The sequence below is a fragment of the Cygnus olor genome, chromosome 4, assembly GCF_009769625.2.
Source record: "Cygnus olor isolate bCygOlo1 chromosome 4, bCygOlo1.pri.v2, whole genome shotgun sequence".
Taxonomy (NCBI): domain Eukaryota; kingdom Metazoa; phylum Chordata; class Aves; order Anseriformes; family Anatidae; genus Cygnus; species Cygnus olor.
The window spans coordinates 35,734,875-35,746,995 of NC_049172.1; the positions used below are offsets into that span (position 1 = coordinate 35,734,875).

General features: G+C 35.7%; 2 protein-coding genes across 3 annotated transcripts in view; one reads left to right on the forward strand and one right to left on the reverse strand.

Annotated features, from left to right (window-relative positions):
* Positions 1-12,121, forward strand: part of ANAPC10 (anaphase promoting complex subunit 10) — a 118,012-nt gene that overhangs the window by 104,167 nt on the left and 1,724 nt on the right. Inside the window, exons 5-6 of one of the 2 annotated variants that reach the window (XM_040554602.1) lie at positions 1,853-1,940; positions 4,654-7,810. In XM_040554602.1, coding sequence (XP_040410536.1) covers positions 1,853-1,915 — 63 coding nt within the window. In that variant the 3' untranslated portion in view covers positions 1,916-1,940; positions 4,654-7,810. Of the gene's footprint in view, positions 1-1,852; positions 1,941-4,653; positions 7,811-12,121 lie in introns of those variants that run through there. The other variant, XM_040554603.1, reaches the window with a different exon arrangement.
* LOC121068989 (hedgehog interacting protein) overlaps positions 1-12,121 on the reverse strand; it is a 72,204-nt gene that overhangs the window by 11,129 nt on the left and 48,954 nt on the right. The window contains 10 exon segments of the mRNA XM_040554604.1: positions 3,190-3,271; positions 3,854-3,983; positions 4,672-4,799; positions 6,839-6,960; positions 7,856-7,999; positions 9,084-9,141; positions 9,144-9,212; positions 9,215-9,255; positions 9,688-9,796; positions 9,799-9,838. Coding sequence (XP_040410538.1) covers positions 3,190-3,271; positions 3,854-3,983; positions 4,672-4,799; positions 6,839-6,960; positions 7,856-7,999; positions 9,084-9,141; positions 9,144-9,212; positions 9,215-9,255; positions 9,688-9,796; positions 9,799-9,838 — 923 coding nt within the window.

The following is a 12,121-nucleotide window of genomic DNA, read 5'->3' on the forward strand; positions in this document are numbered from 1 at the left end:
CAAACTGCCTTGATGGAGGGATTCAGAACCTCTGTGTTGATCCTATTTATTATCAATTTTCATATACCACCTCGGTTTAACTCCTAATGTTTATTACATCTGAAGGATTGTTTTAGGATAGGACCTTCCTATTGCTAATTATTGAAGTTTCATGCAAAGGGTTTGCTGGATTACTCTCATTCTCTGATCTTCTAATGTTTTAAACATCCTATCTCTTTTGAAAATTTTCTACTGCTAGATATCAAAGTAATAGGTTTCTTTCTTAAGTTCTGTTTGAGATGAGGAAATCAGGCTCACAGTTATGTTTGAGAACAAGTTTGCTTACACAGTAGTTTCCTACAAAGATCAAAAGAAACAAAATCCTGCACCTCTATATAACGTTTATTATTTAGAATAGAAGAGTAATTACGTACTCTTATAGCAGCTTATAAGCACTAGGAGAAGATTGTTTTTTGCATGAAGTTTTAAATTTCCAGCAAGGGGTCACCACAAGGAATGATAATTGTATTCTTCTGCACTGCCCCATGCATGGAAGGCTCACTCTGCAAACAGATTAGTCTGCCAGGGGCCACCTGTCACAGAACTTTGTTATGTTAGTAATGAATTTCTACGATGTGACAAATCAATACCTTGATGACTATATACCTGATGCTCATAGCCTACTTGTAGCATCTTTGTTTTGTGTTTTAGAAAGTTCACTGTGCTAGGGTTTGCACTTTTATTTGATGTAGTTGTATGGCATGTAACATGAGGAAGGCATTAAACAGAAAAGCAAAATAACAGTATGCAAAAAGTATTAGCAGGTGATTAACAATTAGTTTTTGCTAATAAAGCGTTATGTAAACATTTGTCAAAGCCATGGAATTTTTAAATTGTTTACGAGTGTAATGTGAAATCATCATGAAATGGTAAGTAGAGCTGCTATGCTCTTTTGTGGAAGTAATTGGTCATCTTCACTTAAAAATCATCATTAGTATGAGATTAAAAAACAGCAAAACTCAAAACTTTGGCTGAATGAAAATTGTCCCATGTTTCTAGAAAGTGTTACCAAAAACTATATCCCTTTGCCACAGTCTGTTTAATTTCAAATGTATGCCAATTTACAAAAGTATTTTATAGTTTTCTGGTTACTTTCACCAGTAACCAAACACAGTCTTGACCCTTTTCCATACATGAAAACAGCCAACCGTGAGTGCAGCAATGGGAGGTCTGGCCTTTCAGGTATGTCAGCTGAAGACCACCCTACTGGAAGAGGTAACAAGAACAAAAAGCCGAGGTCAAACAAGGCAGCCCCATGTAATTAGATACTAATAGTGGATTTAGGGTGTAAAATTCACTTAAAACCATATACCAACAGACTAAACAATCCCAATAAGATGGCAAGTTTTGTTCTAAAACAATGTTTTTAATACCAGAAAGCATAAATAAAACATACATAATAACCTTGACTGACAGACTGCACTAACCTGCAGTAACATCTGCTTCCAAACTAGTTGCCATAGGTTTGGGTAGCATAATTAAAAAACTCTGAAACTCTACTGTAACTTATAGAACAGTGTGCACCCAGTTTCATGGATTTATTATTGATTTCAGATGTTGTCCCATAACAATTTTTAGAAGTTAAATTCTGACAAGAAAATAAATTCCTCTCTTAAACAGTCAACAGCAAAATCAATAATGGATGTCTGACTGTATGTGATGCTAAAGGATAAACATGCTGAAGTAGGTACTGAACTAATAGACATACTAATCTAGGTTGTTCTCATGGGAATGATGAGGTCAAATTAATTAGTATGACAAAATTTATTTCTGTTGGCCCTTTAATTTTGTGTTAATTTTGATGCTTTTGCAGGATGCATGTGGTAGCCGTATATGCCGTGAACTTGGTCTGATGGAGCAGCATGATCCATCATGAAGAAAGTAGTATTTCACCAGCCAAAGTAAGTGTCTGCTAGTCACTTTTCTTATTACTGCTGGGCACACTGGACTGCATAGGGGACTGCCTTTGTGCAGTCTTTCCATGTCCCTGATATTTCCACGGCTATAGCTGCTCTGCAAAGATCTTGAAGGTGATCACATCTCAAGAAATTCTGGTTTGGTTTTCATTTATTATTTTACAACTGGTAAATTAGTTTAAATAACTGTACTGATCATATTAATTCTGCATCTATAAATCATTTGGGTGGGATTCATAAGCTGTGGTTTAAGAAAAGTTAATGAAGAACACAAGAACATTAAGAAATAAGTAGATGTAAGAAATGTTAATGACTTCAGTGTATTTTTGGCACACAGTCCAAGAACAGAAGTTTTCCTTCCTTAGATTCTGTGTTCGTGCTCCAAACCTTCCTAAGGAGAGACAGGTGAGTGCTGCAATGTGGAAGGATCTTGAAACCTAGTAAGCAATAACAATGCACACCCGCTGAGGATTCAGTCCTCTGTGTACTTCTCAGTTGGTGGTGTCTCCTATACAACAACGGAGATGTTTGGGAAAGACTGAATTTGTCCCTCAGACAAGTTTGCTTATGGCAAAACCGAAATTGTGAGGAAGTGAGACTGGAACTGACCAGGTAGTAGCCAAAGAAATTATTGACCTAAAGCTAGTACCATCAAATTATTTCTGTAGTAGCTTTTCAGTATGCAGAGTAGATATTGTCAGCCAGTACTAACCTTTTGAGCCAGCTTCCTTTGTGAACTGTCACACCGCAGTGGCAGGTAAGGCAGCAGTAGCACTAGGGGGAATTCCAGCGTTCTGCCTTCCATAGACCCTGTATAACCTCTGTGGTACCTACAAGGCATTCGGCTTCAGAACTACCAGAAGCATTTTACCCTTACTGGTCCATATGGTTGCACTTTAAATGTGTCTAAACTTCTAAGAAAATATACAAAGAATGTGAATCTAAGTGGGAAAGTGGGCAGCACTTATCATAATGTTGAAGAGTAAAAATTAGTGGTGGCTACACTTCTACTGTTCTGACAGTCACTTTCTATGAGACAGTGATTACTTTTAGAGAATCTATTTAGTTTGCTGCTGATGGTACATTGGCTTTTAGGAAACCCCTCCACTAAGAATTTTCCTTCTTATTTAATATAAGTATTGCACAATACAGCTACATGAAAGAACTACACTTACCTTTTGGGTTTTAACCTGTTGAAAGGAAGATTGATCTTAGGGAGTACTGCAATGCTCACCTTTTTGGGTCAATGATCTTGTAGAGCTTGCCATTGTGAGACTGTGTCATACTTTTACTGCTTGATAATATGTAAATCTCACCTGTTAAAGAAAACAACACAATGAAATAGTTCTTTCCTAAGATGTCAAACGTTTTTGTGATCTAGCTGTGTTTGCAAGATGAGGTTAAAAAACACTTTGGAGACCACTCACCTCACTGAAATATACAACACAATCATTGCTATCTGAAAATTTAAACAAGCACTTTTCCCAAATTGATGCTAAAATGTGAAATATACTTTATCATGAATGTTTTTTATTCATATTGTTCATATATATTTCATATTGTTCATATATATTCATAAAATATATGGGGAATTATAAAGAGGGATCCATCTGTAACACGGGGAATTAAAACAGGCATATGAGTTGTGTCATAGTGAGTGACAAGGTTCAAAGAATGTGAGAGAAAATAAGGACCTTTGACCCTTCCAACAACCCTTTCTCTTCTCAATTCTTCTTACACAGCTGGTAAGGTGTAGCTGAAACAGCAGTGAAGAAAGCTTTGGCAAAGGATAGCTAGCCTTCAGATTTCTTGTTTAAAACATTTACTATGATTTTTAATAGCTTAGCAGGCAATACTGATAAGACTTATAATTTAATAACATAGTTTTTTCTATTTACCTAATTCATCTTCGCCAAATCCCAAGACAGGGCCTGAAAAGAAACCTCTACATGAACCGCTGTTGCCAAGACAGAGGGGTTTCTCTTGCCACTGTTTAGTTGCAGGATTCTGTTGCAGTGTTAAAAATTTCTATATTCAAAAATACATGAAAAAATTTGTTATATTACATTTTAAATATAGAATTTTCACTATACAGATAAATAAGTACACACTTGCAGGAAGAAGCTCCATATATACAATATGCAGTTCATCACATCTTATTTCCTGCCTGTTATTTTTCAGATGCTTAAAAAGCATAGCATTTCCCTTGCTTTCATTTAAACATTGCAAAATTGGGTTCAAGCCATACTATAGATAATTATTTGTGAATACTGAGCTATTTGGCATGGGAAAACTATACCCATTTATTTAAAAATAATTCTGTTGCTCCATCAATGATGTTTCCATAAAACCCCAAAAGTTTTCCTTATCTCATCATTTAGACCTGTTTGGCAAACAATTCCATGATTAACATTTATTCCCATTATAATGTAAATGATGTATGTAAGTGTTTGTAGAACTAAAATCTTTAGAAAGCTGTGATGTTAGAGTCTTTGTCTGTACTTTATTCCAAGGATTAGACATGTTATGTATGCTGCCATTCATTAGAATGTCATGCTGTTTGATTTCCAAATCTTGAATTTAATCTGCATTGTCACATTGCTACATGGGCAAAGTGACACAATTTAAAATGACTGTTGCTGTTCTTTTATACAGGAAGCTCATAACTAAATACACCTTATGTTCACTTTTGTTTAAGGCTGAGATTATAAGAAACCTACCCATTACGGTCTCCAAACACATAACTTCCATAGAGTCTTTCAGACTGGCAACCTCGATAGACAAATCCACCAACCAAGGCTCCACTGCTGAATGGTTTGAATTCTAGAAGCGAAGGCTCACTTTCTAAAAAGGAACTACCATAGCATTAGATCATATGCAGTTTCATATTTTGATTCATATTTGTGAAAAGTATTATTACTTCAAGAAATAGGTTAATCCTCTTTAAGTGTTCTTTAAAATTCAAGGTGTGTAGCTGGAAAGAAAGCATTAGGAAAATCAGAACGTTGCAACGAAAGCTGTGTGTGAAACAATGAGTTAGAGATTTAGATAGGAGACACTATAATTACCTTCTTCCATGCACAAGCCAAGAGAATAAAACTGTATCAGGATTAGGTCAGACTTCCATTGAAGTTAATGTGATTACAGCTATTAACTTTTTTGTGTCACTACAGTCTACAGAATAGATCTCTTGAATGTCAGGAATATAATTAAACCCCCTTCACTGAAAAGGGTGCTCAGATTTTTCACCAGTACCTAAGAGCATGAATTCCTGTGATTTTCAGCAGAACTTGTTTTCAAAGCTATTCAATGGTTTGAGAAACTCTTTCAAAATCAGTTTTAAATACAGTTTGTCTCTTACTTCCCATAAAACATTAGTATTGCTGGATGTAGCTACTTATGGTAATTTTTCCTGCTGCTATTATAATTGCAGTTCCTACACACACACATATATATTTTTTTACAGAACTGCAGAGTTTAGTCACATCAAATCGTGTCTTTGAGGAAGTTTCAATGCAAATGTTCCTATGCATGCAATCAAATATTGCTTAGGGTAAAAGCAGGCAAATTGAAATCCTAACTGCATAATTTTAAATTAAAGCCACAGCCAACAGACTTTTTTGTTTCATAGGAACTTTATTTTTGGTTGAAGTGCTGTCTGCAGGTCTTTGATAAATGAATTTCCTAGATTATTCTACATGAGAAAGAGCTGAAATTTTATGTGTGGGAGAAAAGGATGGTGGGCTCTTTTTATTTAAGCAGTTGACCCACAGCCTAGTATTAATACTGGCAAGCTGTTCTGGATAGACACAATATTGCTTAGTTTACTCTACAGTAAAGATGCAGTCAAAATTCCATTGGAGCAGTGGTTTACCAAATATTATTCTTTGGTTTGGCTTTTATAAAATGCACACAAAAATACATGCAATAACTGAAGTAGAACAATTGCATTGCACGTTGGGACTGTGCTACTAGCCAGCACAGCTGCTTTGCTTTTAAGTACAGTACAGGTGGAAGAACTGGAGATGTGAATAAAACCTGAAAACATTATGTTCCAGGAAATATGTCAGTTCTTGATCCCTTTAAACACCTTTGAAATTTACCACCTTTTACCACCATATTTAGAAGCTGGGAAATGGTCAACCAAGGCAGAGGATAGCTCAGATTAACTACCACCTGGCTTCCCTGAACAAGCAAGTGATCTTAGTAGGTATCAGAGTTAAACATTAAATTAAAATTGTGAGTGGCAATCATACTGATTCAGAGAGCACATAAAACATTCTAAAATTTTAAGTTCCTAATTGAGTATGTTTATTCTATTGCAATCTAAACTAGTCTTTTATTATGAAGTAGTAGCATAGTGCATTTCTCTAAGTTGTTCATTTTTAGTAACATTTAAACAGAGCTCAGTCATTTCCCTGTTTGGTTTTGTTCTGTTGTTGTCTATCTCATTTTTTCCATTATAGGAGGCACATTACATGAGATTTCCATTCTGTACCTTAAAAGGTTATTTGTGAATGACTAAGAATACATTTTCATCACTTCCTGATATTCCAAAATCTTTTCTTTATGAACCATCATTTGCAATTACAGTGAGATCTTTGAGAGACTAGCAACTAGCATATTTCTTGAATCTTATTTACATGATATTCTGCAAAAACAAGAACAAAGTTCAGTCATTTAAATTTTGTTTCGTCTTTCATCTTTTATCTACTTGTACTGTACTTTCATATGTTCTGTCTTATGTAGGTTACCTATCCTGACTATGCAGTAAGTTACTTGTCATGGCTTTACAGTCCTTTATTGTTTTCTGTTTTCTATTTATTATTCCATAGTCAGAGAAACCTACTATTCCCAGTAGCTTTACCCTGGATGGAACTTACCATAGTCTTTACCCTTTATTATCTGTAAGATTCTTGCTGAAGATCTGTTCTTTCCATTTGAATCTGAGCAAAGTATTGTTAAATTGATGTTTATATCTGTTGGGTGGCGATCCACAGCACAGCTGTAAGACAAGACAATAGAAGAAAATTCATGAAATATATGGATTCAGTAGAATGGCTTCAATAGTATGAAGCATCACATTTTGAGGGATTACTATTTCATTGTGGCTCATACACATTTGAGGGACCTGCTTCATAATGAGCCAAAATATCTGAGAGAGGCATCAGATTTGAATATAAGAGAGAATATCTTTCCCATCCCTGCACTATTTTTATAACATGGAGTAAAGCTATGCTTTTACTTAGTTGAAATCTACTCTGCTCAGCAACACTGGAAATAAGTAATGCTTAACAAGCTAAATGAGTTGACGTACATGTGTAGAAATTTTTGACTGTTAAGAAGTCTGATGGTCAACTCTGTGTGAACAGCTTCTGAATTTCTGATTTTTGTAAACCGTGACTTTAAATGTCACTTCAGTAATACCACCACCTAATTTGCTGAATTATGTGTTGTTTAGTTAAAGTGTTGCTCTCCTCCTTGTTATGTTTAGATTTCACCAGATGTTCTCATTTGTTTCTACGTGCCTTTTTCGCAATCAAGATTCTACTGTTCTAATTTCTCAGATTCCCATCCCAGCTGTGTTTACCAGCTCTCGCATTAACTTCTCGTGTTTCATAAAGAAAAAAAATATAGAGGGGGAAAAAAAAAAAGCCAGTATGTTGTTTCTTCCATTTCAGTCTTGACTTGTATAGCTGTGCATTCTCATCTCCTTCCTTACCCTTTTCCAATCCACATTTGTTTCTTAACTGTGACATGAGTGAAGATGGAGGAGTGGTTGTTAAAAAGGTTCCTGAGTGCCTTATTATGACAATTTTGTTACCAGACTAAATAAAATATTTCTGGCTGAAAACAGTACATGCTCCCAGAGTAATTCAGTTTAATTGTAATTTACTTACCGGCCTGGATTGTGGAGCCCATGTGCAAAAATTTCAGGAGGTTGGTTTGTGCTATTAAAATGTGGGTTGCTCCGCGGTATGGAATAAGGGACACTGCACAGGTCAGTATTTACGTCGAGGCGTAGTACAGAACCTGTAAAATCACTGAGAAAGTTGGAGGATAACATAATTGTCTTTTGAAGTATTGTACTCGTATATTTAACCCATATAATACTACAGTGAACCAGCAAAAGAAACCAGTACTTTACTTAATATTCATGTCCAGATTGGTCTTTTATGGTATGTGAGAGTCCTAAGAAGTGTAGCAGAACCCATCAAAGATAATTTTGGCCGACACAGTGCCGTGTTATATCTATACTAGAACTCCTCTGACCATTCCTGCTGGGAGCAACTTGGTAACAAGAACACTTTCTGTATCACAGCATCTGTTTCAGTCACCCCCCTTATTCTATATTAATTTAAAATAATTGCTCTCTGGTCTTGGTGTTAAGGATATCCTGATTGGTAAGGTTCAGGAGCACCTTCTATTCTGCTGAGCCAAAGAAGCCTTTGAGCATAGCAACTACTTTTAGGTCTGTAAAGGCTCAGTATCACTCTTTCTCTAAAACTAAAGCAAATATTGGGCCAACACTTTGCAACTCTAACACAGGATAGGGCTTTGGGCAACCTGATCTAGTGAAAGGTATCCCTGCCCCTGGCAGAGGAGTTGGAACTGAATCATCTTTAAGGTCCCTTCAAACCCAAATGATTCTATGATTTTATAACGTAATAAAACAGGGTCAAAGCTCGTTGAGAAAATTGTATATGTAGAACCAAAGCAGGATGCTTCATAAATTTCTAGACGTTTTCCTAAGGGATACAGTGTTGTTATTGACTCTGGTATGTGTCTATTAGAACATTTGCTTCAATAAAGTTGTCCTGTTCATAGAATAATAGTTTGTAAAAAAAGAAGTCTACTTGGTGTTTAATAGAATTTACATTGTACTGGTGATGTATGAAACCCAATGTTTATGGGGTCTGATAGCACACAACTACAAGAAGAGGTTTCTAAGTAGTAAGACTGTTCTGAAAATTAACTGCTAAATTCAGGTGTTGAAAATACTGAAGTGATGTAGTAAAGAAAGTGGTAAGATTTGTGCTGACAACTGTTGATCATTTTTGGTTCTGACCCCAAATATTGTGCAAAAAGAGAAGACCACATAAATCTATCCATTGGTAGTTTTTGTACCTTAAGCCATCCATCTCTTCCATATCATCTAGAGTAATCATGCCATCTCCAAGAAAATGTATAGGAAGCCATCTGGGCCAAACAGAAGCTGTCCTCCTAGGTGTTTTCGATGTAGCTCTGCTACTTCTAAAACACTCTTGCTGTTCTCATATCAACTTGGTGTGGGTTTTTCCTGCAATGCAAAGATATGAAAACAGTTTTCACAGCTCACTATCATAGGTTTTCTTTCTAAAAATAAACTCGAGTCATTCAAATTATACTTTAAGAGGTGGATGTTTTAACTTGGTAGAAAAATACCCAACAATAATTCTGAGACATTTCAATTTTTCAGCATTCACAAAATTATTTTGCTGTCCATACACAAGTAGGAAATAAATATAATTTTAAAATGACCGAATAATTAAAAAGAAGTCTTAAAAAGCATAAATCATTATACTTACTGGTATTCCAAAATACTGTTTGAAATAAATATCAGCAATAATTTTTCTGCAGTGCCCAAGCATGTGCTTTGTAAGTCTGAGTTCATTTTAGAAAGAGGATATACAAAACTGAAGAAGACTGCTGATAAATACAAAATTTGTGAATTTTAGACTTCTAATGATACCTGGATACTGTGTATTCTACGACCCTAAGGATGTGATCATGAGGTCCAATAGCCCACCGTTCTTGGTTGGTGGTATAAGACACATACAGCTTTCCATTTTTCTTGTAATTGGATGGAATGCAAGGCTTAACCGTCCTCTTTCATCTCCTCCCTGCAGTCAAATGAGAAACACAAAGAATTGTGAAGTTAATTATGTTCCTTATTGTGTTGCAGCTGGAACCCAAAAAAAGTTTCTTTCTTGTGGATAATCTTTGCCCAAACTCTTTTATTTCTTTCCTGACTACTGCACAAAAAGGATTATAAAACATTTCACTTTGGAGAACTCTTTAAGAGTTAGAACAAGACAATTGTCTTATGTAGTTATCTATGCACAAGTCTCTTGCACCACTTTTGTGGAGTGATTTGTGTATGTAATCTTTGGGAAGCCATGAAGACAAGTTTAAGTGCTGCGAAGGATTCTTTGCTGGGTTACTAGGTTGCTTGTAATTCGTAGAGGACAAATAAAAAGGTCTATAATCAGCAGTCAGTTCTAATCCAAGTATCCAAAACCTAAAACACAGTGCTGGCTGCCAACTCCCACTGTCTTGGCAATATGTTTAGAAAACAGTTAAATTGCTTGTGTAATATGTAAACCTTTGTTTACCCTGGAGGCAGCAACATCAGTTGTCACAACTATGGTGGTCTGTTCATCATAGCTAGTATACTGTAGGTAATAAGCAGCCTTGGTCTCTGTGCAGAGAAACCATAGTTTTTACATGTGGTCCTTCAATAGAAACATTTTTGTTATTTTTTTTAAAATAAAAATAGAAAAATCTCCAAACAACTTTCTTTTGTTATTACATTTGCCACAAAGATTAGTACAGTTATATGTTAACATCAGATCCATGTAATGTACTGTGACAATGCAAAAACCCTGTGTACTTAAATAGAAGGCAATTTTCTCTTTTGGCTTCTAAAAAGTATGAAATATTACTATGACTAAAATTTTAGTTGTTTAAGCTAAGAACAAAATTTAACTTCATTTGTTTTCTGCAGAGGTAATATATGGGAGGGTAGCTAAGGCATAGAAATACACAGAATATTTAATTAACAATTCAAATTCAGTTCGTATATTTGATTATTCACAAGCCTGCAGTTGTTCTGGAGTTTAACTCAGGGTTTGCCAACCTCTCAAAACCAGTGACTCTGTCGTAGATTCAAGCACTCCGACTGTACACATAAGCAGACAACATTTTGCAACTCTACCACACCCATGATAACTCATTATGAAATTTTAAATTATAAGAGAGAATGAAGCTTTTAAAATGTATTTGCAATTCAGACTGATGGATGGGCCTGTCTTCCTGATGAAAGATGTCCCACAAAAGGCCTAATTGGGAAAGTGCACGGCTTTAATTTATTTTAATTCAACATGATAGCCATGCTTCCTATTTAATCACAACAACCAACAAGAAACCTGATTCAGAAACGGAGATGTAAATAGGTCAAGAGATTTCCATACAAAGAGATTTGTGCAATGAAATCTGAATCCTCCTAATTTAGAGGCAGCCAAAATTTGCTAATTTGTTTGCTTGAAAAATTTAGTTTCTGGGGGTTACCAGAAAGGTTAGTTTTGAAAGTCTAGTTAGAGCTGCCAAATCAGTTGCAGTCATTGTGGATGAAGAGACTGGTAATCTAGCTCTTTCTCCTTTACAAGCCAAAAGCAATCCTGGAGCTGAGTCTGAACTGATTGTAGATATTATTGTATAAGTTTCTAAGAGTTTTGACCATGTTACTCAGATAAAGCCTGAAGCAAACACAGCAGATCCGTTGCTTTGGGAACAGTAAGGCATATTGCAAAGTTTCCTGATGAATGTTTCTATCTGTTGTGCCCAGACAAAGACAGTCCTATTTCTTCTCCTGAGAGTTGAGTTTGAGTCATTTAAGGGCCCAGGAATGTCAATGAGTCACACTAGGCCTGCCATTCAAGGTGAGTTATTGCAAGTATTAGTAAGAGAAGATCATTCTGTTATTAAGCTGAGGATTTATTTAGCACTTGATGTCATGGGAGCAGTCTCACTGTGAAAGTGAAGTTGTTGATAGAGCAAACAGGTGAAAATTGAATTAAGAGCTTTTAATGAAGTACACATGAAGCAAGAACTTGACGAATGAACCATGAGACCTGTGAGGTAGTAAGTATGGCCAGTGCATTCATAGGATCAGGACAGGATTTCTACTAATTTCTGTTTTGCATTATTCTAGCAGACTGCAATATACTACTTTCTTTGTATCTAGAATGCATTTATGCTTCCTGAAAAGTCATGTTGCTTTCTGTTTTTCAAAGTCAGCCAATCCCACTGTACTCTAAAAAGTCAATTTACTATTGCATTAATAAAAACTTTTGAAACGTTCCTCTAAGACACGGAAATCTGCGCAGCATCAAGCCATTAGGTGA